The 22,391-nt window shown below is 48.5% G+C and overlaps 2 protein-coding genes across 9 annotated transcripts in view; both read left to right on the top strand.

The window, feature by feature from the left end:
* Positions 1–21,895, top strand: part of SHF (Src homology 2 domain containing F) — a 40,070-nt gene extending 18,175 nt beyond the window's left edge. For 3 of the 5 annotated variants that reach the window (XM_056345087.1, XM_056345086.1, XM_056345089.1), the window contains one exon: positions 203–1,376. In XM_056345087.1, coding sequence (XP_056201062.1) covers positions 203–389 — 187 coding nt within the window. In that variant the 3' untranslated portion in view covers positions 390–1,376. Of the gene's footprint in view, positions 1–202; positions 1,377–21,682 lie in introns of those variants that run through there. The other 2 variants (XM_056345091.1, XM_056345088.1) reach the window with 1 other exon arrangement.
* LOC130152116 (mitotic-spindle organizing protein 2B-like) lies at positions 7,887–21,954 on the top strand. 4 transcript variants are annotated; one of them, XR_008822879.1, is made up of 6 exons: positions 7,887–9,288; positions 9,368–9,513; positions 9,589–10,173; positions 10,826–11,546; positions 11,688–11,722; positions 21,687–21,924. XR_008822879.1 is itself a non-coding variant. In XM_056345092.1 (3 exons), the coding sequence occupies exons 1-3, from the start codon at positions 8,903–8,905 to the stop codon at positions 21,841–21,843; spliced, it is 693 nt and encodes a 230-aa protein (XP_056201067.1). In that variant the 5' UTR covers positions 8,888–8,902; the 3' UTR covers positions 21,844–21,954. The 4 variants fall into 4 exon arrangements, 2 of the variants coding, with proteins under 2 accessions (XP_056201067.1, XP_056201068.1); XR_008822878.1 differs by having other exon boundaries at positions 10,826–11,722; XM_056345092.1 differs by lacking the exons at positions 9,589–10,173; positions 10,826–11,546; positions 11,688–11,722 and having other exon boundaries at positions 8,888–9,288; positions 21,683–21,954.
* The last annotated feature ends 437 nt before the right edge of the window (positions 21,955–22,391 follow it).

Raw genomic sequence — 22,391 nt, forward strand, 5'->3', positions numbered from 1 at the left:
CCACATCTCTGCCTTGCACAGTGGGTTTGTCTGGAGATGGCCAAATGTGGGATGATGCGGGCAGGGCTGTGGCTGGGGATAGGAGCTGGCAGCATCCCCTCCCCAGCTACAAGGGCAGGCTGCCTCTCTTGGAGGGGTCAGGACCTGACGGGAGGCAGGGGTCAGTTGCACCCCCTAACTCTGCCTCAATCTCTCCTTGCAGGAGCAGCCAGGGCTTCATGCACATGAAACTGTCCCGGACCCAAGAGAACAAGTACGTGCTGGGTCAGCATAGCCCACCCTTCGACAGCGTGCCGGAGATCATTCATCACTATGCCAGCCGCAAGCTGCCCATCAAGGGGGCTGAGCACATGTCCTTGCTTTACCCAGTGGCTATCCGTACCCTATAGTACTCACCCCTCCATAAGCCAGGCTCGAGGCCGGGTGCACCTGAAACTGGCCTGTCTGCCGGGCCAAGCGCCACTGTGGCAAGGATGGGCTCCAGACCGGCAGTGCATGAGCAGCTCGCTGAGCATGGCCAGTGCTGTTGGGGATTGCTGCAGCTGGACCCCTCGATCCCATTCTCTGGGGGGGCTTCCATGTGCTGGTTTGCCCACTGGGACAGCGCTGGGGAGACCCCCTGCACAAGGAGCTGAGTGGGGCTCACCAGCTGCCTGCCTGCCCTCGCCTGCCTCTGGGCAGAGTTCTGGACACGAGGACTGGAGCTGGGGCCTTGGAGAGGCTGGGGAGGGGACAATGTTTGGGAAAAGGGGAGAAATCACCTGGCAGCAGGCCTCAGGTGCCTCTGTGAGGGTGCCTGGCTCTGCAGGAGACAAAATGGCTGTGCCGACAGGTGAGGAGGCTGGCAGGGGGCAAATGGGGGCCTGCCTGGGGCTAGTGAGGCACAGGGGAGCCAGGCAGACTGGTGGTGGCCCCCACCCACACAGGTGCTTGGTACGTACCACCATCCTTTGCCAAATGTATATAGTGACTGGTCTCAGCCGTGCGTGCAGCATCAGTGCCTAATAAAGCAGTGCATGGTTGCCTCCTGCTCCATGGGGACCACGCGCCTGCGTCCCACCACCTTGAGTGGTAGATTGGTGTGGCAAAACGGTGGGGAGGGGAATTTTATTACACAAAAACTCTAAACAAATGGATTTTTCCTTCGTTCTTGCATACACTGAGACTTGTGTGTCTGAGTGGTCCAGCCAGCTCCGTCATCTGAGACAAGGGATACAAGACACCAGTGGTCATGTCCTTGGTATGTTTTTGGGACCCTTTGTGGGCTGCAATGAGCTGATTTTGGACTCACCTGTTATTCCTTGTAGAAGGGGGTGCTTTTTGGGATCTTTTGCCTTATTGTTTTCCTTCACCCCTCATAAATCTTGGGCAAAATCCCTGAAGTTCACAGATCTCCTGTTCTCCTCCTCTTGAGTATTTACTGGCTCCAGTCCTGTTCTTTGTCTTCCTGACACCTTGTATTTGGGCCAGCTTGCTCTGTCTTCATTTGGCTGAAGCTACATCTGGTGCTCTGTAGCATTTAATGCATACCTTGACTTTTAACCTTGTTCCTGGTGTTGCCTGCTACTGCAGCCATGCAGGTACATTTCCTCCATCCATGCTTCAGACTAAGCTTGGTCTTTGGTCTCGCTGTTACTCTCCTGCAGTGCATTCCCTTTCTCCTCCACTCCCTGAGTGGTCCTGCTGTGCTCAGCAGAGGGGATGGCAGCAGCAAATTCACTGATGGACCAGCGAAACCTCTTGCATCAGCAGAGCAAAGTGCTTGTGGTGTCGCTGAGATGTGTTAGCAGTGGCTTGATGAAGGCTTTGTGAAAAAGCATCATCCTCTCCACTGCCAGCTCCCAGTAAGGAGCTGGTCCTGCTGGTTCACTGCAGGTAAGAAGTGATTGATGGGACCATGGGGACCCTGGAGGGTGAGTGACACAGCTGCAGCTTGCTCTACTGTCTTATCTGTGACTCTGAGGTTTCCCAGATACAACCTGTAGCTGGGGGATCGCTGTCTTGGCTACCCATCATGGTTTTGAGCTACTGTAGGCACCATGAGGCATGACCAGTGTGGTTCCTGAGTGCATGCCATGGTTGGGAGCCTGCAGAAACTGGTGGTCTGTTTCAGGATGCTTCAGCCTCTGCCACTCCTTAAAAGGCAGCGGTATGAGCTCCTTGGGCACCAGTGTCTCCTTACAGTCAAGCTTGGCTGCTGGCATCTCCCCCCTGCACCCCTGGCTGCCTCTCCATCCCAGGGAGGCATCTTGTCTGATGGGGAAGGAGGCAACTCCAGCTGTAGGGTTTTTCTCTCAACAGTGCCACACCAGAGCCTGAAGAAAGGGCTGGAGATGCAGAAATCTGCAGAGATGCTCTTGGATGCCCTTGCTGCATTTAAAAGGTTTCAAGGACTCTTAGCAGCCCTGTTGTGCCCTGACGGCTCCAGGGCAGAGCTTTTTCTGGGGGATACTCTGCCTCCTCTGTGGCCACAGGTGGGAAAGCAGAGGCTTCTTGGATCCACACAGCTGGGGGTGAAGGCACAGGAGAGCCTCCCCATGTATTGTGGGTTGTTTTTCTCAAGAAACTCTGGCAGTGGGCAAATGGCCTGGCAGCCAGTGCTGCTTTATCTGCGGGCTTGCAGCCTTACAGTGAAATCCTGCCCAAGCAGCCTGTCTCCATCTCGGGGCATCCCTGCTGAGTACTAGGAGGTGTGAGACCTGTGTGCATTGCACCAGGTCCCCAGAGACAGTCACAGACCAGAAACAGCAGGACTGCTCTGAAGCTGAGCTTTGTCCAAGTGCTTTAGCTAAGCAGCTCTCAATCCTCCCTCAGGCAATTGCATCCCTTTTCATCCAGCCCTGACCATCCTAGTGACCCTCTGCTAGACTCTCTTCTTGTACTTGGGGTCCAAAACTGGACATGGTGTCCAGATGTGGCCTCGTCAGTGCCAAATAAGGGGAAATAACCACTTCCTTTGATCTGGCTACACTCATATGATAACTTCGGTCGGAAGGGAGCTTGGGAGGTCTCTAGTCCACTCTCCTGCTCCAAGCAGTGTTAGCATTGTCTGAAATCAAGAAGGGCTTTTTTGTGGAGAGCAGCACTGCCCTAAGCCCAGCTACATTTTTTTCCTCCTTTTCATAGCATTAGCAGGAGAAACTGGACACCGGGGATAGAGGGCTCAAATTCACGGCAACCTGAGGGCAATGCCTCCAGCTCCCTATGGGGGGCCCTCATGTGGTGGAGGAGGTCCGACAACAAAGATGTAGAAGCGGGGTGCAGGATGCAGAGCTGTAGCAAAGACCCAGCCCGCAGGTTGACATCGGGTCAGTGGATGGCCCTGATCTTCTCAAATGGGGCAGATCCAAGCAGGTCCTGGGTCGGTTTTGGACCCATGGTGTCTTATTTCAGGATTCTCACAGGAAGTATATGACTCTGGGTCTGGCTGGTGCATTGCATCCTTTGTGATGCAAGCTGATCAGGAGCTTCCCGGATAATTTGAACTGAATCTCTCTTACAAGGGTATTTCAGTGCTACCTTTGCCATCCAGTAACTGAAGTGAGTTGTTTGGGAATGGGGCAGGTGGAGCAGTGAGGCAGTGGGGCTAGAGGTGACCAGGATCCCTATTCATGAGGATGCTAATCCCCGGGACTGAAAAGGGCTTGAGAAACCTGATGTGGCTTTGAGGTTAACCCTGTCGGGAGCATGAAGGTTGACCAGAGACCTTTGTCTGTAGCATTTCCTAATCTACTTGTCCCAGCAATCTCTCATGTCCTCCCGGATGCTTCTGTCCTTTTCCTTCCTGCAAGTGAAACAGCTCTGTCATTCATCACCTGATCTCTAGTCCCTTGCTAAGCCTTCCATTATCACTGAACTGTTTTAACGTGCTGCAGGCTGTGATAATGAGGGAAGGAAGCTTGGTTTATAATTGGATTAGCAGTGCTGGTAACTTGCTCTTGCTTGGTGGTCAGGGCTGAGCTGGTGCAGCCCCTGAGCCCTGTGTCACTGCCTGGTGGTGAGCCAGCTTGGGGCTGTGCTTACTCCTGGACAGGGCTTTACTGGCCAAAAGGTGTAGTCTTGCAGGAGGAAGGCATTCAAGAGGGGTGAAATACTGATGTAGGGCAGATTTTGAGGTTGACCTCCTTGGAAGCTGGGCTGTGTTTGCTGAAACTGTGTCATAGTCCCTAACATCTCACACCTGCTGGAAATGAAGCACTTTGATCAGCATTAAGCTTGACATCTACCTCACCAACCCACCCTAGCATAAGCCAGCAAGGCTCTCTGACACCTCAGAAGCTGGAGAGCATTGCCAGTAACTAATCCTTGTGGGACTGGGTAAAGCCCTCAGATGTGTGTAGGGTGTGATCCATCATCCATTCCTGCCCCTCTGGCCTGGAGAAATTCCCTTAAGCTCAGGCCTAGTGATTAGTTAAAAACTTCAGTCCTAGAAGTGATGCCTAATTTGCTTGAATATCACAGAATGTAACAGAATGCCCTGTGTTCTGTCTCAAACCACAGTGATCTGCAGAAGGATCAAATAACCCAGCAGCTCAGTTGCCAAAGTTTACAGCAAAGGAGAGAAATTTATTCCTGATCCCTGCAGGCTACCAGCAAAACGTGAAGTGTAGCACATACATAGCACACACATGCACATGGTATACAAATGGCTCAGCTGAATGCCTCCTTTCAGATCTTCTCATAAAGACCAGCATATTTGACATGAGAGGCGTGTTTCAGCTTCTAACTCAGAGACCAGCCTTGCTCAGTCCCTTTGGTACGCTTCCCCAGCATGGTCTCAAACCAGCTATTTGCTCCTGGTACCCTGTTTGAAAATTGTCCCAAAACATCCATGCCTCCACCTTATTTTCAGTCTATGCTTGTGAGCACTTCTTTCCTTTGCCTTGCACAATTTTGGAGGCGTATCTCCAAAAGAGCATACTTGGGCAGATCTTCTGGGTGAGATCTTCCCAGTGCCTCACTAGTGATGTGGCTGTGTCCCTCCCAAAAAGGTATCCCAGGTATGACAACTCCACATCCCCAGCCCTGCACTGCTTGCTATTAACATTAGTGGGGTCATCCCAAGACTGGGGTGGAGGAACAGTGCGAGAAGCATCTCTTTGCTCAGAGACACCCATTTTAATACAACCCATAATTTACTTTATTAGCTGGTTCTTCCTCTGCTTTATCCATACCCATTACTTCCAGCTTTAGGAAGTGGTGCATGCTCGGTGCAAATCAAAATCTTTCCTTAAATCTAAGTAGCCTAAATATGCTGTATCACCTTGTCTAAGTTAACTACCACAGAAAAATCATTACATTCCACTGGGACAATGTGATAAATTCTGTTTCCATTTGCCTTCCTATCTTGAAGCTGGGTTTCCTTCAAAAAAGACTCTGAAAGGTATGAAAGTCTAGATATATTTTAATCCTGCTTTTCCCTTTTCTGAATGTGGGAGGCTTATCTGCTGCATTTGTTTGCTATTTGAGCTATATCCAGGTTATCCTAAATCTGGTTCTTCCTTCACAGTGAGATGACCTTGCTCTTTTTCTCCCGGATCTCATGCAGAACCTCTGGGCTGACCCTCATCTCATGCATTCAAAGCATGTTGTCATATAGCAGTCATGCATCAGGCATTCTCTGTCCTTCACATCTTGATCAGCTTAATGACCTGCACAGCTACAAGTCTTTCTTTTAATTTCCAGGATAAATGTACAGATGATGAATTTCCCCCCATTAAATGGCAGCACACAAGTCCTGACCTGTGCCTGCATGCGACTGACGGGCTCTTTGCCCATGTGTGTCCTCTGTCACTGTTCCTGTACAGGGTAGCCTTGCTGTGCATGTACAGTGCACTGTGATTTACTGTCCATACTTTTTTTATTATATGTCCATACAATTTACTGTGTTACACCTTCTCTGTGCATGCACAGCACATCCTGATTTACTGCACGCATTAACGGTTACCACTCTGCAAATTCATACCATGTCTTGTTTTAGTGTGCTTTCTCTGTGCACAGTGTGTCCTGATTTATGGGGAAGGCTCAAGATCATCTCTTTGCCTCTATGCAGAGCACTTTAAGTCATTTCTCATGCATGCCACTGCCCCTCTCCAAGGGGAACAGTGCCTGATTTTCCCCTTGTGCATGCAGCAGTCTTGTGTTTACTGCATGTGCAATGGGGTGGGCACTCCATGTGGCACAGTGTGGTCTCCGTGTGCTCATAATATCCTGCTTTATTGCATGTGCATCATCTGCTTTCCCATGCAGGTGCCTTGCGGGGCCTGGATAGGCACATTGCAGTGGTGCTTTCTGCATGTGTGCAAGGCACTAGCATCATGTTTTGACATACGAGCAACCCCCAACTCTGGCAGGTAATTTATGGTAAAGATAGCAGGTTCTGTGTTGCTCCTAAATCCCTTTTCCTTCTGCACACAAAGACTGTATGAGCCTCCTCTGCCCCCATCTGCTCAGCCCCTCTTGTAACTGTATCTTACAAGGGCTGAGATGCAGCCTGGCACTACCATCCTGGGCTGTCCTAGCTCCTGTCCTGCTATGGAAACCATGGGCTGTGTGGTGACTAGGTGTTAAAGTCCTGCCAGAGGTAATGGAGGATGTCTCTGGCAGGCAGGAAGACCCAGTGTCCCACCAAATGTCATTTAAGCCAGAGTCCTAGGTGCTACCCAGATTGCAGCTCCAGTAACTGAGGTCTTCTCAGGGGATGTTTATGGGATCCCAGTGACTTTATTGACCTGTTGGCTTGGGAGAGCAAAAGGGGAAAACTGGGATACCAGAGACCCCAGAAATCCTTCAGTGGGCAAAAGAGACCATACAGTCCAGAGAAGAGTGTTGTCACCTGAAGAAGGTGCACAATGTGCCCATCCAGGCCTACACCAAGAAAGGTGAGGAAGGCATGATCCACAGCCATGGCCTACAGCAGCCTGTGATGGAAGCACAGGAGAGGGAGGGTCTCCCATCCCTTGCCCTGGGAAAGTCTCCAGCCCTATTTGTGATGCTGGTGACCAGAGCATGCAGGGAGAGCTGCCAGCTGGGGCTGGAAAGGAGGAGGTACAAACTGAGACTTCTCCAGTTTGTCATAGGGAATGTGGTTTCTGGTTTTCCTTTTTTCCATAGAGGAGCTGAGCTAAAAAACATCTTGCCCTCTTCTGCTGTGACTTGTAGCTGAGCTCCCAGACACCATGGGCTGGGGGAAGTGCTCTAGGTGGGACCAAGAAGGACTGGAGAGTGCATCACCCATGTGGTGAGGGCACTTGCCCTTGCATTTATTTGACTTCCATTCAGTCCCAAAGGAAGCAGCAGCACATCATACACCACAGCAGGCAAGAGAGCAAGCACAGGGATGTTGCCCAGTGCCCTCTGCATGGCAGACTCTGCACTGCCCCACTCAGCTAAGGGTCCTTCTGAAAGTCCATCCATCATTCAGGGTGACCTCAAGCTTTGTGGCTCTGGCATTGTTGGCCCCGCAGACAATGTGGTAATTCACACTGGCAGCAGCTGCTCCCACTATCATCACGGTGATAATCGTCCCTGCTGGGCTGGTCCTGCTCAGGGCCATTAGCAGCAAGATCCTTCTTTTATCATTGTACATCTCATTCCCATTTTGGCAGCTGCAGTAAATGTCTGTCTGTTACCAAGGCTGAACCATCAGGACACAAGGTCCAGTCACCTGGTGGCAGGTGATGACTTCGACACATTTGCAGGTTGGTTGGGGTGTGGAGCAGAAGCATCTCTCTCCTGCGGCTTGATGCAGGGATGGGATGGGGTCTTTCATGGTGACGCCAGGGGAGGGGGGCAGGGCATCCCTCCATCATGCCCTGGTGCTCTGCTATCCATTCATCAGCGCAGCTGGTCTGTCCATAGCCTCTGTATGTGCTGGGATGGGGGGAGCAGGGAGAGATGTTTCCCCCCCTCTCTCGATGGTGGAGGTGATGCTCATTTCCATTTAGATGGAGGAACTTCAATCTCAGCTTGACGTCTCCTCACCATGATGCCACTCAAGACCCAGATTTCCAGTTTTCTTCCCCATACAATGCCAGATGGTCTCTGCTGGCTTGGGAACTGAAACGCATTAGAGATGCTGCAGCCTGGCAGAGGTGGACATTGGGATGTATAAACACAGGTGATTATCTTCCTGTAGCTTCACGAGGCAGCTGGCACATATGGCTTCTCTGCACCCAAATCTGCTCCACTGCCCGTGGCCCAAAGCGCTCCTGTTGTCTCTCACTAGCTCCATTCCCTACCCCTGTCCAGGGACAGGAGATTAAACCCAAAATCCAGAGTTGCTCCCCGTGATACAGGATCTGGATCACTTTGGGGGCAGAGGATGGTCACACAAAGAAAAGTCACCCAAATTACCATGACAATGAGGACAACCAGCTATTTCTGTCTTCCAGTGGGAAAAATACAAGTGGAAATCCAGCAAGGGAGTGAGGTTGTTGTCCTTGTTTGCTGGCTATATCAAGGACATGTCCACCTGCCCACAGAGAAGTGGACACAGGGAAAGCTCAGGATCCTCACCATGATCTCCTCCACCATGTACTTAGCGTGTCTATTCCTGTAGGAATAAAAACCCACCACATTTTTTCTCAGCTAAAAGTGTGACAGCTTGTGGAAAAGCAGCTGAAAAGGGTTGGTGCAGGGAGCCACAGCCTGGTGGATGATGACCAAGGCCTCCGATTTGAAGGCTGGGGCAGCTGCCTGCTTTGAGGAAAGGCGGCTGGTGTAACTAAACCGAGAGGTACGGGAGGCCACCGGCAGGTCCCCTCCAGCCAGCTGGGGCCGGGCCTGGAGCCGAAGGGAGGCCCGGGGAGCCGGAGGGAGGCCCGTAAGCCTCGGAAGCGGCAAAGGCAGGCACGCACAGTGCATCTGAAGGGCAGCCTGGGGAGGACACCCAGAAACCCCCATGAGCGCCGCTTTACGGGCCCAGGCCGCAGGCAGCCGGCCCGGGGGACTGCCGGGGAGCCCGAAGCGGGTTCGGACGGAGGAGGCCCGGGGGCCGCCGGGCAGCCCCGGCTGCAGCTGGAGCGCCGCTGCCCCCTGTCGGGCGCGCGCGGGCAGGAGGAAAGGGGCCTGGGCCCGGGACGTGCAGCGCGGGCTGCTGTGGCGGCGGTGCGGTAAGGGGCCGGGAGGGGGCGCCGCCATGTCGGAGACGGCAGCAGGAGGGATGATGGCGGCGGCGGCGATGGCGGAGGCGCGGCTGCGGCGGAAGCAGCTGCTGAGCGCGGAGGAGGGGGAGCTGTTCGAGTTGGCGCAGGCGGCGGGTAGCGGACTGGACCCAGAGGTGTTCCGGTGAGTGGCGGGGGCGACCGCCGATGGCGACCGCCGGTGGCCCCGGTGCCGGTACCTCCGCTGACGGGTGTCCCCGCAGGGTGCTGCTGGACCTGCTGCGCATGAACGTGGCGCCGCTCGCCGTCTTCCAGGTACTAAAGTCCATGTGCGCCGGGCAGCGGCTGCCGCCGGGACTCGAGGGCGGCGCCCCTGCGGCGCCGGCTCCGCTCCCCGCCGACACCCGAGGTAGGCGGCGGGCAGCGGCGGGCAGAGGGCGGCGGGCTGGCGGCGGGCCCTAATCCCCGTGTTCTCCCTGCGCAGAGTCCCCCGAGGACGGCCGGGCGCCCGTGCGGCCCGCCCCCGCCTCGGCTCTGCGGCCGCCGCGGGTCATGGGCCGCCCGCCGCCCCCCCGGGGCCTGCCCGCGGCCTGCCCGCCGCTCCCCCACGGCCCCCCCCGCGCCTCCCGCCGGCCGCGCCGCTCGCCCCGCCGCGGGGAGGGGGCCACGGGCCGGGCGGCTGGGCCCGAGGAGCGGCCCGGCCGGCCCCCGGGGGGCCCGCTCGGTGTGAGCCACGGGGCCGGGCCCGGCGGGGCTTTGCACGGGGCCCTGCGGAGGGGGAGCACCGCCACACCCGGGCCTGGGCCGCCGCGCCCCCTCCCTGCTGCCCGCACCCGTTTTTTCCGAATTTTTATTATTTTCAGGCAGCGTAGGGGGCCGGGCGCGCAGGAGCCGGGCGGAATGCCGGGGGGGAGGTTGCTGCAGTCCCTTGGGCTGGGTGTGGCAGCCTCCTGCCTCTGCCCTACCAGCCCTTGACAAAAAGAGCCCTTCGTACACAGCATCATGCAGTGGTGCTTTGCTTGTATCTAACTGAAAAAAGTTCCTGGTACATAAGGAATCCCTGGAAAAGGTGAGGAGCTGTGATGCTTCCTCTGCTGTGTCCCGGTGCAGCTTTTGTCGCTTGTCCGGGGGTTTGCACGCCCGGCAGATGGTATGTAGGTGGTTGAAATGGGAAGCTGCGTGGGTTTGTTGGCTAAAATAGCAGTTGATTTTGAATGTAATTATTTTCCATTATTGCTCTAATCTTGTGGACAGTAACAAATGTAGACCTGGAGTTGTGGCATATATATATATATATATATATATAAAAACTTTATTCCAAACCACTTCTAATAAAACTTTTGCTTACTCCCTGAACTTACTGAATGGACTTTTGGCTGATAGCTCACAACTTCTGTGGATTACTTCCAAAACATTTTAAAAGAGGTAGCTAGAATAAGTCCACTGTCACTAAGCTTGAAGTTACTGTGAAACGCTCTTATTTTTTTTGTGCTCAGAAATATAGTAGAAAGGGGCAGTGGCCAAAACAGCAAGGTTTTGTGATCGTTGTCTGTGGTGCCAAGAACAAAATTGCATGCTGAAAGCTCAGCTTGCTGCACGTCCTCAGCACTCCTGTACCAGTAACATGGGTGTGCTTGTTCACACAGCGGGAGCCTAGAAATGGATGAGGTCAAGTTGGTTTGTATTGTCATGCCTGTTCTCCTTCCCTTTCTCTGTTTCAGGGTGAAAACTCTTGTTGTAGCTGATGGGTCTCTGTTGACCATGATGAGTTTAGAGGCAAAACTTTGAAAAGTGATTGTCAGCAAGGACTGTGCTGAGAACACAGAGAATGGGTCAAGAAAGGCAAGCTTTGCAGTTAGGTAACCAGAGCAGGGTTGGAGGGGAAAGTAAAGTTTTCCTGTCGTGATAGTGTAGTACCGCTTAGTCTAGCCTCACTGCTGAGGCTGCCTTGGTGGTACAGGGTGTTCATTGTCATGGCTGTGGTTGCACATCTGGTGGTAAGTGCTATAGAAAGTAAAGTTGAAAGGCAAGATTCATGTGACCAGCTATAAGCAGTCAATTTTAGGGTAAGGGTGATGATGCCACAACCCAAGGTACCTTCACAGTAGCAGAGGCTGCTGCTTCTGGTGTAGATTCCCACATGGTAGGTGGGTGAGATTCACTTCATTGAGCAACTGAGCATGGCTGCACGGGAACTCTGAGGAAGTTTGCTAAAGTCCAAATGGGAATTCGAGTTCATGAATAAAGTGGCCAGGACTCCATGGGCTTCACCATGAACAGGTTCCCCTTTCTCAAGAGATGCTGCTGATTAAGAATTTCCTGCAGAGAACTTGGTTGTGGTACAGAGAACAGCCTCACATGTGATTGAGAAGTGACTCTAAATATGCACAGGGGAAAAAGAAGACGCCGGCTGACTAGTTTTTCCTGAGCAAAATGAGAGAGGTATGGCACTTGAATATTTCAAGTAAGAAGCAGCATGCTATTCGGTACCACGTTGAAACATCTCAAAAAAAAGCAGTGATTTTGAACAAAAGATGCTGTCAAATTTTTCTCTCTTCTTCTCCTCCTTCATTGGTGCTTCAGGTGTGATGAGCCGCTCAAACTATGAAGGAACTTTGGTAAGGTTTTTGTTCTTGTCTGTCTGTTAATCTGGAGTAGCTTTTGTTCTGTCATGTATGCTGTTTGTGTGGTATTTCCTGTAAAAATGAGATTTATATTTTTTTCCCTAGCACTGGGCCACTGCCATGAGTTAGTTTTAGCTAGCAGTAGGCCAGCCCAGGTTTGAAATGGTCAGATGGCAACTTGTTTGTTAATCAGCATTAAATTTCCCAAGAGGAAAAGCCAGAAACCCTAAGGCAGAGTTGATACTCCCTTAACCATTGCCTCCTACCACCCTGAGGTGCTGCAAGCACTTTAGAGAGGCTGTGTGTTTACAGGAATTAGTATCTGTCTCCAGAGCTTAATTTCATTGTGCCTGCATCAATTGGGGTGCTTATTCTACATCTTTAGCAGAGCATATCCTGGTCTGAGATGGTGCCCAAGTCAGATTGCAGTCCTAGTATGTCTGGCCAGATTTTTCTCTCCATGGTTTCGCTTTAAAATCCACATGTTCATATCCTCAAGTGCACTGGACCAAGCCCTCAGAACCAGTGTAGTGAAGTTCAAAGAAAGACGGCATTACCTCTGCGCTGCTCATGGTAAATATTCAGTGTTTGGCCTTCAGTGTCTCCCATTGCTGCTTTATTTCACAATGGTAGAATATGTCTTCATCTTGCCCATCAAGCCACAGTTCACTGCTGACGTGGTAAAACATTGAATGCTGAGCTTGGATTTGCTGTCTTTGCAAGCTGGTGTTCAGTAATGGTGCCGAAGGGGCACTTTGGCTTCCTTTCTGTCATCACCCTCGGTCCTGACCAAATTCTGGTGGGCAGCACTTGCACATCTTGCCAGAAGGTTGTCTTCCCCAACTGTGTCAGTTTTTTTTATTTTTCCGGAAGCTTGTGTTTAATTTGAGCCATAACTCACTTTGAATGAAAACTTATCTTTTTAGTTTCTGTCAGCACAAGTGACTTTGCTGGCAGCCAGCACCCACTGACATCAGCTAATTGCTTTGTGAATAAAGTCACCACTGAAAAACTAACTTTCTCAGAAAATTCTTTGAGCAGAACTTAAGCTCAGCAGTGGCTTGTCATGACTGTAGTCCTGTGTCTTCATTTCTGTGAAGAAGTGCTGGTAAGATCTCATTAATATTGAGAAGACCACATATTTTGTGCAGCTCTTTCTTGAGGGTATGTTTCTGTAGCCTCTCGGTTGGAAGGCACATGTCTGTGCTTGCTGTGATTTAGTCAAAGCAGGGGCTATCTTAGCTCAGTGCCCAGCCTGACCCAAGATGGGCATCGAGTGCAAGTGAACAAGCTTCTGCAGCTTTAATTGCAGCTTTATGCAAATTTTGGCTAGCTTATGTCAGACTCAGTGGTGCTGTATAGAGACTTGGAGCAATGTGCCTGGAATGTCTGACAAAGATGAATGGGACTCCTGGTTGAAGGTCATGAAAACAAACAGGTGTCCTGAGAGATTTCTCAGTTCATGGAAATAGGTAATGATCTAAAGCAGGACCGGGCCATCGGTGCCAGCCTTGTTTGTGTTTTACCAGGCCACCTTAGGCTTAATAAGGGTTTGAATTTTATAGCTGAAGACAGGAGCCTGTTTTACTGTAGCTCTTGGGGGAAAGCGTGTTGCTGAAGTAAATATCCCATTAAAATCAGCGTACCTTCAGCAGAGTGATTTTCTCTCCTTAAATTGAAGAAGTGGCCAGCTAGCTGAAATTGAAGAGAAGTTGCTTCTCATTCACTGAGCTGTCTCATTCTGGGCATAGTCCAAGTCTTTTTTTTCAGGAGTGGAGTAAGTGGTAATAGGGTGCCTGGGCGCGTCCTCTGGGCTGGATCTGTTCTGCAGGAGCATTTGGCTTGCCTTGCCTCCTTTACCTTTAGGAGCTGCTTTGAGGAAGGGGCACTGAAGCTGTATCTGCTGTTGGCCCTGGTGTCTCTTCTTGGAAGATGCTGCTTCTGTTTAAGAAGATGATGGTGCGGCTTCCGTGCAGGACCAGGCATTTGGAGATGGGAGATGCCTCCTCTGCGTAGCTGGGACTCTCCTTGGGCTAATACAAAGAACAGTGATTGTCCTTTATAAGCTTGCCAAGCTACTTTGCACGGTGTCCTTCAGCTCTGTGTATCTGCTCTTTCTCCCATGCTTCCTCCTTTGTCAGAAGACAAACAAGTGGGTGAATTAATCCACATCTCACTGAAGATTAGCCAGGGCTGTTCTGCTCAAGTTTTATCAGTAACAATGAGATACTAGCTTAGGCTTCTCAGCCCATCATGTTGCAGGGAGGTTTTTAAAGCAGCTAAAAAAAGACAGTTACAGCATTTCTGAACAAAACTACTGGTGGGTAGTGGTGGTGGAGTGGAATGCCCCTGGTAGTTATTTCAGTTTCTGTACAGCTAAAGCAACCGGGAGTCTAATATGAATGACTTCATCTTGCATTTCCCCATAGAATATAGCTATGCTATTCTGCATGGAGCTGTGTTTGCTGGTAACTGAATTCATGATAGCTGGCTCCATATTACTGTGTTTGAGTATCGGAACATCCATCTGGCATATTCAGCTGGGTACAGCTTCATGCAAGCTACATTTGAAATGGTTCTTCAACAGCTGTTGTTTTGGAACGGAAAGAGCTGATTTGAAAGATAAAGGATATCCAGGTGATTTCTTGCTGTACATGCAGGGAGGAGGCGTGCAACCCCGCTAGGACAGTTTTGGCCTAGACGAGCTACGTGCAGTTTACCTTTGTGTAGCTAAACATGCTGTTTTATTACGGGTTATTTCCATGCTTTCTGTTCCCATCAGCCAGCCCTCAAACCTGGTGGTTTCCCTACAGTTTTCTACCTCTCTATTGACATGCATATGTCAATGCCCTGCTCTTTTTTTTTCTTTTTCTCTAGACTGATGAATATTCTTTGATGCTTCTCTCACTCTTTGCACTCCGGCTCTTTTTTTCCGCATTCCCCACTTCCCCAACCCAAGTGCCTTCAGTAAAGTTACTTCCCAAAGCTTTGCCCTAGCTAATTCCTCATACTAAATGTGTTCCCAGCATAAGTTCCACTTTCAAAATCCTGTCTCCATTGTGGACCTCTAGCTTGATCTGTGGATTTTAAGGCTGAAAGGAAACATTGCAGCCTCCTGTTGTGCATAGCAGGGGCCAGAATGCTTTCCTACCCTATGAAACTGTCACGCTCAGGTGCCTGTTGGAAAAGCCACTGAGCCCATGGCCAGAATGCTTTCCTGCCCTATGAAACTGTCACGCTCAGGTGCCTGTTGGAAAAGCCACTGAGCCCACCACCAGCCACGGGCTCAGTGAAGGGTTTACAGGGTGTGTTCTCTGTGTGGAAAAAAACCCTCTTTTGAGAGTCCCAGGTCCTTTTCTGCCCCACATTTTTAACTTTGTTCCTGTGTAGATGTTTAGATATGATCAAGGTCTCAGTTCTAAGTGTTGCTCTTCAGTTAATTCCCTAAATATCCCTCTGTCCAGCTTGCTGCCAACTTTGTCCTCCCTATGTGTTCCCCTTGCCATCCCTGTTTATCCCTTTTTTGTACTTCTTGTTTCTTGCACTTTCTCTGTGTATTATGTCTTCAGCGGTGGTCAGCCTTTTGGGGTGACAGCTATTGCTGCAAGGGCCCATGGTGACTGACATCCATCATGGGTACTGCTGGCTGGTGCTGCTAGCTGCTTTGTGTTCCTCTTTCTACTCACCCTGCATTTACTCAGCCTTGCATTATCTCAGGGTTCAACTTTATCTGGGATTTTTAACGCAGACTTCTGATTTAAGGAGATAAAGTAGCTGACAAGGATAATGCATTGCCTAAGGACTTCTCTTAAATGTATTTAATCTGGGTTTTATACATCATGCAGTGAATTCTTCTGTTGGTTATACTGGCTATTATGCTTTAATTGTAGATAAAATATATCCATGGGATGTAACTGATAGCAATGTGTTCTTAATCGTGCCATGCACCTGTAGATGTTGTACTCAGACACTTCGTGGTCTGTATGTCTTCCATGAAACAAACCAAAATCTGTAGAATGATCTGTAGGTGACTTACGGGACTAATCAAAGGACTAATACAGTCCTGATCATTATTTTCTTACTTAGTTGCTTCACTTGTACTCTATTTTTCAGTGTGTCATCAATATCACTCCAATAAGTGGATTTCCTAAATTCCTTAAAGAGCCACTAGATCACCTTCAAGATCTTCATCCTACATGCCCTTTTGAATTAGATGCCTTTATTATTGTTTTGTGAAATGATGGACTTTGTAATTAGATGGGGCAAGAAGTTTTATGTTCAGAGTATCCCTGATGTGGAGTTGTTTCTTTCCCTCTCCTTTCCCCCTAGTCTGCCATTCCAGAACATATTTTTTTTTAATTGTAACTTTTCTGTATTGTAGGCATTTCTTTAGCACCTGAACAGCTTCAGTTTATAGACCTTGCTCATCTTGTGGTACAGAAATTACCGTGAAGTATTTTGTGGATTGCAGGTGCTAATGTCAGGTATTTTACAACGGATTAAAATAATGATCAGTTGTACTATACTTTCTTGAATGGTTGACAGTCCCTTGGTTGAAAGTTCCAGCTTCTTTCCTCTCCTGGGAGGTCATCATAAATTTTGATACTCTCAAAATACAGGTGATGGGTAGTGAAATAGTCTTTTCTACTTCAGCAGAAACAGCAGATAAATAGCTTTTATTTCTTTTTCCTTGTCCCAGGAATAACTTGCAAAAAGTCTAGCTTGGAATGCTTAAGACGCGACATGGGCCTAGTCCCAAGAGGTGGCTTCATTTTTCCCAGGAAAATATATTTTGCTCTGGGTAACGTACTTTGAAAACTGAAGTCTAGACAAACTTTTCATTTTATGGAGTCTACCTTTTGAATGAGGAAAAAGCTGTATCAGATGTTGTGATGCAGCCTGCACTACTGTCTTTTTGAGAAGGAATCTGTTAAAGGTTTCCTCCCATCTGAGTAACTTTTGAATTGGGAAAAAAATGCATTATGAGAGGCACAAGCTTCTTCCGTACTCATATTTTTAAGTGTCCTATGTTCTTTGCAGTGCTTCTCATATGGTGGGAGCCTGTTGCAAACTTGCCAAATGGTTAGCTTTGAGTTCGTGGCTTTGCCCATTGGAGAAGCTGGCAGCTTTTGAACAGGCCACAGTTCAAGAGAAAATACTGTGTGCCGATGTATTCCCTGAAGGTATTTGGATCCCTTCAGTAGCATGAGTGGTTCTGTGTAATGTTTTTATATGTGCTGTAGGTGTGATGGACATAAATGGGCAAGATAATGTGGATGGTTAGCTAAAACCAGGACTCAGGTGGCACTGGGAGTGCTGTCAAGGTGAGCAGGTAGCAGAGAGGACTGGCAATCTCTGGCCAGTGTCAGTATCTCTCCTGTCAGCTTCCCCCACGGAAGGTTTGCAGGTTGACCCTAGGTTTCCACTCTGCTGGGTATTTGAGGTAAATACTGCACTGGCAAAACTTACTTTTTTTTTTTTTAGTATGTTTTTTCAGGCTGTTTTTAAAGCTTTTTTTTCTTTTGCATGCTGTGTGAGGGCAAGAACTGACAGAAAGAAAAGGGATTTAGAGGAATGCTGTAAGTACCAGAGTTGTCATGTGTGGCTTTGTGGCAAAGTGATGAGATGTGATTTCATGAGTGACAACTAATTTGTTACTCTGCCCCAAGCAACCAGAGAGATGCTCAAAAAAATCTTATAAATACAGACTGTATAGTGCTGTCTGAGAAAAATGGGGGACCTCTTCTCCATCTTGTCTTTCTGTAATCTGTGTGTCAGAGAAGGGGAGGAAATCAGACTATCCCAAATGTGAAAACTAGTAAATTAAGGAGCAACTATAAACGTGTGAGGATTTGTAGGGAAAAGGCTGGTGCATTTCATGTTGGTCAGTAGATGGGACAGCAGCTCTTGTGGTTGTGCTGAGCAGCCTTGAGGGTAGCCACCTCTCAAATGAGCAGGAGAGGTGGATGAAAACCTTGTCTTTGCTAAATCAGACACTTAATGGGTGTTTAAGTTGGCAGCCTCACAAGGTAACATAGGTACTGGAGTAAGGGAGAATCCATCCATCGTGTGGATGAGAATTAAGTATTACTTCAGGGAGTTGCGTTGGAAAAGGACTGTCAGATTGATGAGACTAATGCAGACCTCTGCTCTGGGAGGGGGGAACTGCTCTCTACCTTAATCTACCTTCAGACATCTCATTTAGAGGCTTCTTACCTGATGTGTTAAAACACAGTGTTTGAGCACTTAAGGAGGCTTGTCAGTGTCTTGAATAGGGACTTTGTTAATGTAGGCTTGCTTTTGTAGTGATACCTAGTAATGCAGCTGAATACCTAACATATTACAAAGAAACAGCCTTGCTGGAGAAGAGAGGAACGTACAAGTTTTGTGCAGGTAATTTGTGGGCCTGTGTAGGTGTCCACTTATTTTATGTTCTCTTCTTTCTCCAAATCCTTCTTTTCAGGTAAGTGTTTGCAAGAGAAAACGTGCTTAAATAATGACCACCTACTCAGTGCGTACTTAAGGTCTTAGTTAACTACTTTGGAAAGTGCATGTGAAAACTACTTATTTTTCCCCTCTTCCTCTGTTTCAAAACAATCCAGCTGAATTGTTTCGATACATATTTTGCCAGTCTTACCTGTCTGCTTTACTCTGTCTTCTCAGGGAGGCTGTTGGGTCAGGAGAGAGCCCAGTGTGTGTATTAGCTGTTAAGGATATGGCAGCAGCTTTGAAGATCCAAGAACCTGCTGGTTTGTTGCAGAAGAGGACTGCTTGTGATATTTATGTAGGGATGTGAGCAAGACTCTGCAAGGCAGACCTGGCAGTCTGGCAAAGGATTCAGAATAATGAGTCACAGTCATACTGGGAGTGCTTTGGGGAGTGAAGTCTAGCTGTGTCTGAGATTTTTCTGTGGTCAGGAGGTGGTGAGATTTGAAGTGAGTCCCATCACTGTGCATGCTTCTGGTGACTGGGCAAATGGTGTCTCTAGTCCTGTAGGTAACATAGTGACTGCAAAAAGGAGGGACTTACGCTCTTAGAAGTTTAGTTTTTATTCACACCTAAAATTGAGTCTGTGCTTGTCTAGAAAGGGCAGCTGGTTTTCTGTGCCTCGTGTAAGGCCTGCTGTGAGACAGAAACAGGAGCAGGATTTTGGAGAATTTAAAAGTCCTCTCGTGGTTGCTCTAGCCCCTAGTGACTGCCATTATGCAGTACAGGAGACATTTTGAGATTGTTGTAGCCTTGATATCCCTGACTGTGTTACAAGTAAATGTACCAATAGCAGTTTGTTTATTTTATTTTTTTTTTATGAGTGGAAAGAAGATCTGTAGTCCCTATTACTGCTCAGAGGTGGGAAGGGATCTTCTGGGGAAAGCAGTAGGGTGAGTACAGAGGAGCCTGAACGGGAACAGCTTTAGATTTCCACTTCTGAAAGCACGTTTGGGGTTGGGACTTTTTTCCTGAATTTGATGGGTCTTCACTTGCCTCCTGCTTGGCACGAGCAGGTGCTTCTCCCTCCCTCTGCTCTTTAAAGCTTTGTCTTCCTGCCCTGTGCCACCGTGCAGACTCCTGCCTCAGTATCTGGTGGCAGTCCTCTCCTAGAGGTATGTGTAGCTTTTTGGCCTTGGGTTTTTTCAGAGATGATCAGCGTTAATGTTGTCCAGACTGATCACAGTGGATGCTGCTGGTTTTAGTGGGGGGAGCTAGCAGGCAGAGGGCATGCTTCTGCCACTGCTTGAATGCATATACCATTCTTCTCAAACTATGTCTGGCTCTCGAGGAGATAAACATGTAGCTGCTTCTTTTGGAGTCAGCTTTTGGTGGGGGGAGGTATTTGATAAGGCTCTCTTTTTGGCTTGTCTCTTGTATTTGTAGCTATTTGGGTTGCAGTTGTTTTATGACAGCCAAACACATCCAAGATAGGAACATCTTGTGTAACCAAGGAAAATATCGGTGGAATAGTTTTGTTCATCGTAGTGCTTGAATTACAGAGAGTTTGTGGTTGTTCGACTTCTTTTGTGCTTTACATTGAATCTGTTATCTCTGATAGTGCTTTAGGTGACGGAAGCCTAGGAACCATGCCTGTCCTCTGCACTTCATGAGCCGTTCTTGACTGGTTCGTGCATCAGGATAGGATGCTTCCAAAAATATAGTTGGTTCTTATGCTATTTAACTGGTTTGGTTTACTGTGATTTTGAGGCTAAGAGGATGTCGGCGCACAGCTTCTCTTCAATAAAGTGATTATTTCTCAGCAAGTTGTTGCAACTAGGTCAGAAGATCAAGGGTGTGACTCCCAGTAGTGCTTAACATTAGAGTTTTGTGTGTGCACATGGTTAGAGTTGTTGTACACAGATTGAGAACCCGTACTCTTAACGGATAGATGCATGTGAGAAAGGGGGGGGCATTCACCTATAGGGATGTCCTGGATTGCTAAAAGCATCATGGTAAACTATAATGCTTTTTGTTCCTGCCAATTTTTCTTTCAAATACTGTGACATCATATATTGCCTTTGTGCAATTCGTTTGTTTTCATGGACAATACTTGCATTAGTGAAACTGCTTCAAGTGCTTGAGCTGCAAAGACTGCAGGGCTGGTTGGCTTGGGATAATAACTGCTGGTAGATCACTAGTGTGGTTTACAATAATAGACTTTTTCAAGAGCACCTGACTTGGTTGGGATAAGTGAATGTATTTCTTCTGCCACCCTAGTCTGTCAAACTTCACAGATATGAAGGGGCCACATACTCTTTATTAGGAAATTCTGAGGTTATCTTTCTGGTGCTGGCTAGTGTTAACTTGTGGTATTCTCAATTGAGTGCTGTTCTCAGAGAGCTGCTCCAAGGAGACAGGGTGGTTTGATAAGTAAAACAGACGTATCTCCAGTCTCTGGAGTCAATAGCACAAATGATCCAAGATTATGATTTCCAGACCATGCCCATGGAGACTCCAGTGTGTGGAGTATGGTATTCTGGAAGTTGCTCTGATAGTGATTGCTAAAATGTCGCTCTTCATTTTAATTGCATGCAATTAAACTGCAGCTCACTATATTACTGTGGTTTGTTTCCTCCTTGCTGTTAATTTTTTTATGATGTTTCTTGGAGCTTGCTATCTTAGTAAAAGGTGTGATATTTTTTCCTCATGCTGCCTTTATAGTTTTTCCTAATGCGAGTCCTACTTCTCATCTGAAGTAGTTCTCTGCAGTGCTAGGAAAGCCGGTCTCCTTCACTTATCCCCTCCTGTCACTTGTCTGCAGAACACCTTAGCCTGTCACTCTCTCCTTTGGCTGAATCCAGCAGGATAGGCTATGTGCCCCTTGTCTCTTTCAGCTTCCACCTTTCTACCCATTGCTTCTCTCTGCTGTTGCATTGCATTTTAGAGATGGCCAGTTGTGCCGATGGAAGACTTAACTCATCTTCTGAATACAGTGAGAAAATCTGTGAGTAGGTCCTGTGTAGGAGCCTGAGCTCCTGGAAATACTGGAAAATGACAGGAAATTCAAACTTGATGAGCAGGTCACAGAAGTGACATGAAGAGAAGGATTTCTGATCTGGTAATGTGATTGCAGGCTTCAGAAACTGGTGGACAGTGGCACGTCAATTCACTTATCGCAGCCCTGAGACATTAGATGCTCTTAATGTTCTTCTTGAAGTGCTGTTTGCAGAGCTGGTGTTCCTGTGCCAAATGAAAGCAAGCATGTAAAGAACGAAGTGGCTGGTTGCTTTGTAGATAGAACCTGATGAAAATTAAGAATGCTCCTACTGCAGCCTGGTTTGGTGATGCCTGTTGAGCTGAATTCACAAATTTGCTTTCTGTGCTGGGTGCTGAATACATTTGCAACATCTAATACAGTTTTGCCTTCTGCATGATTTCTGAGGGAATGCTTGCAGTTTAAATGCTGTGTAGTGACATGTAGGGTGTTGGGACTTGAAAATTAATGTATGCATTTTGTTTATTCAGGTAGAAATAAAACCAGTTCTGCTGTCAGTGGCACCCAGGTTGTAGCAGAAAGGACCAGCCGGGAAGGATCTGCCCAGAGGACGCCTCGGCAACCAAGTGCAAGCCGGCTGCAGAAAGCGGGAGCTTCTGGAAAGAACAGTGGAGGAGGCAACAGTACCTAAATAAAGCCTTGGAACCAATGTCAAGCATCAAAATACAATGTATATAAGCCATGCTTGTTAAAACTGCTTGTGTTGTATTAACCTGGCAAACATGTTTTGTAATACATGAAACAGCTGTTGTTCCTTATTTCTTAAACTTCCTTTGGCAATGCAGACTACTAGGGATTGATTACCTGTAGGCACGTGGGACAAAGACAGAGATGTGAAGCCTAGAAAAACATGGAATAGTGCTCAAGTTGTTCTAGAGAAGTCATGACACATCTTGCAAGCCAGTGCTTCTTGCTGCCTCTTTCCCTAAAGGCCATTTTGATACAGTCATGCTAGCTGTAGCAGCAGGTGGTCTGCTGGGCTGAATGACAAGCTGAATACTGCTGATGTAGGCCATATATTGGTATTCTTGAGCCCTGCTGTGATGGTAGCTTGCACTGGAAATCTGATTGTCTGGTGGGGCATGTTCTTGTGCTTTGACTGGGGTTGCCCTGTTCCCTTCCTGTGCACACTTACGTGGGTTTTAGCATCTTAATCTGAAAACCCGTTTGACCTGTCAC

This window comes from Falco biarmicus, chromosome 7, assembly GCF_023638135.1.
Source record: "Falco biarmicus isolate bFalBia1 chromosome 7, bFalBia1.pri, whole genome shotgun sequence".
NCBI classification, from domain to species: domain Eukaryota; kingdom Metazoa; phylum Chordata; class Aves; order Falconiformes; family Falconidae; genus Falco; species Falco biarmicus.

Coding starts and splice junctions, on each gene's coding strand:
- LOC130152116 (XM_056345092.1), top strand. CDS start 8,903: ATGAGCGCCGCTTTACGGGCCCAGGCCGCAGGCAGCCGGCCCGGGGGA. Junction 9,289..9,367: donor CTGGACCCAGAGGTGTTCCG/GTGAGTGGCGGG, acceptor GTGTCCCCGCAG/GGTGCTGCTGGACCTGCTGC. Junction 9,514..21,682: donor GCTCCCCGCCGACACCCGAG/GTAGGCGGCGGG, acceptor TTGTTTATTCAG/GTAGAAATAAAACCAGTTCT.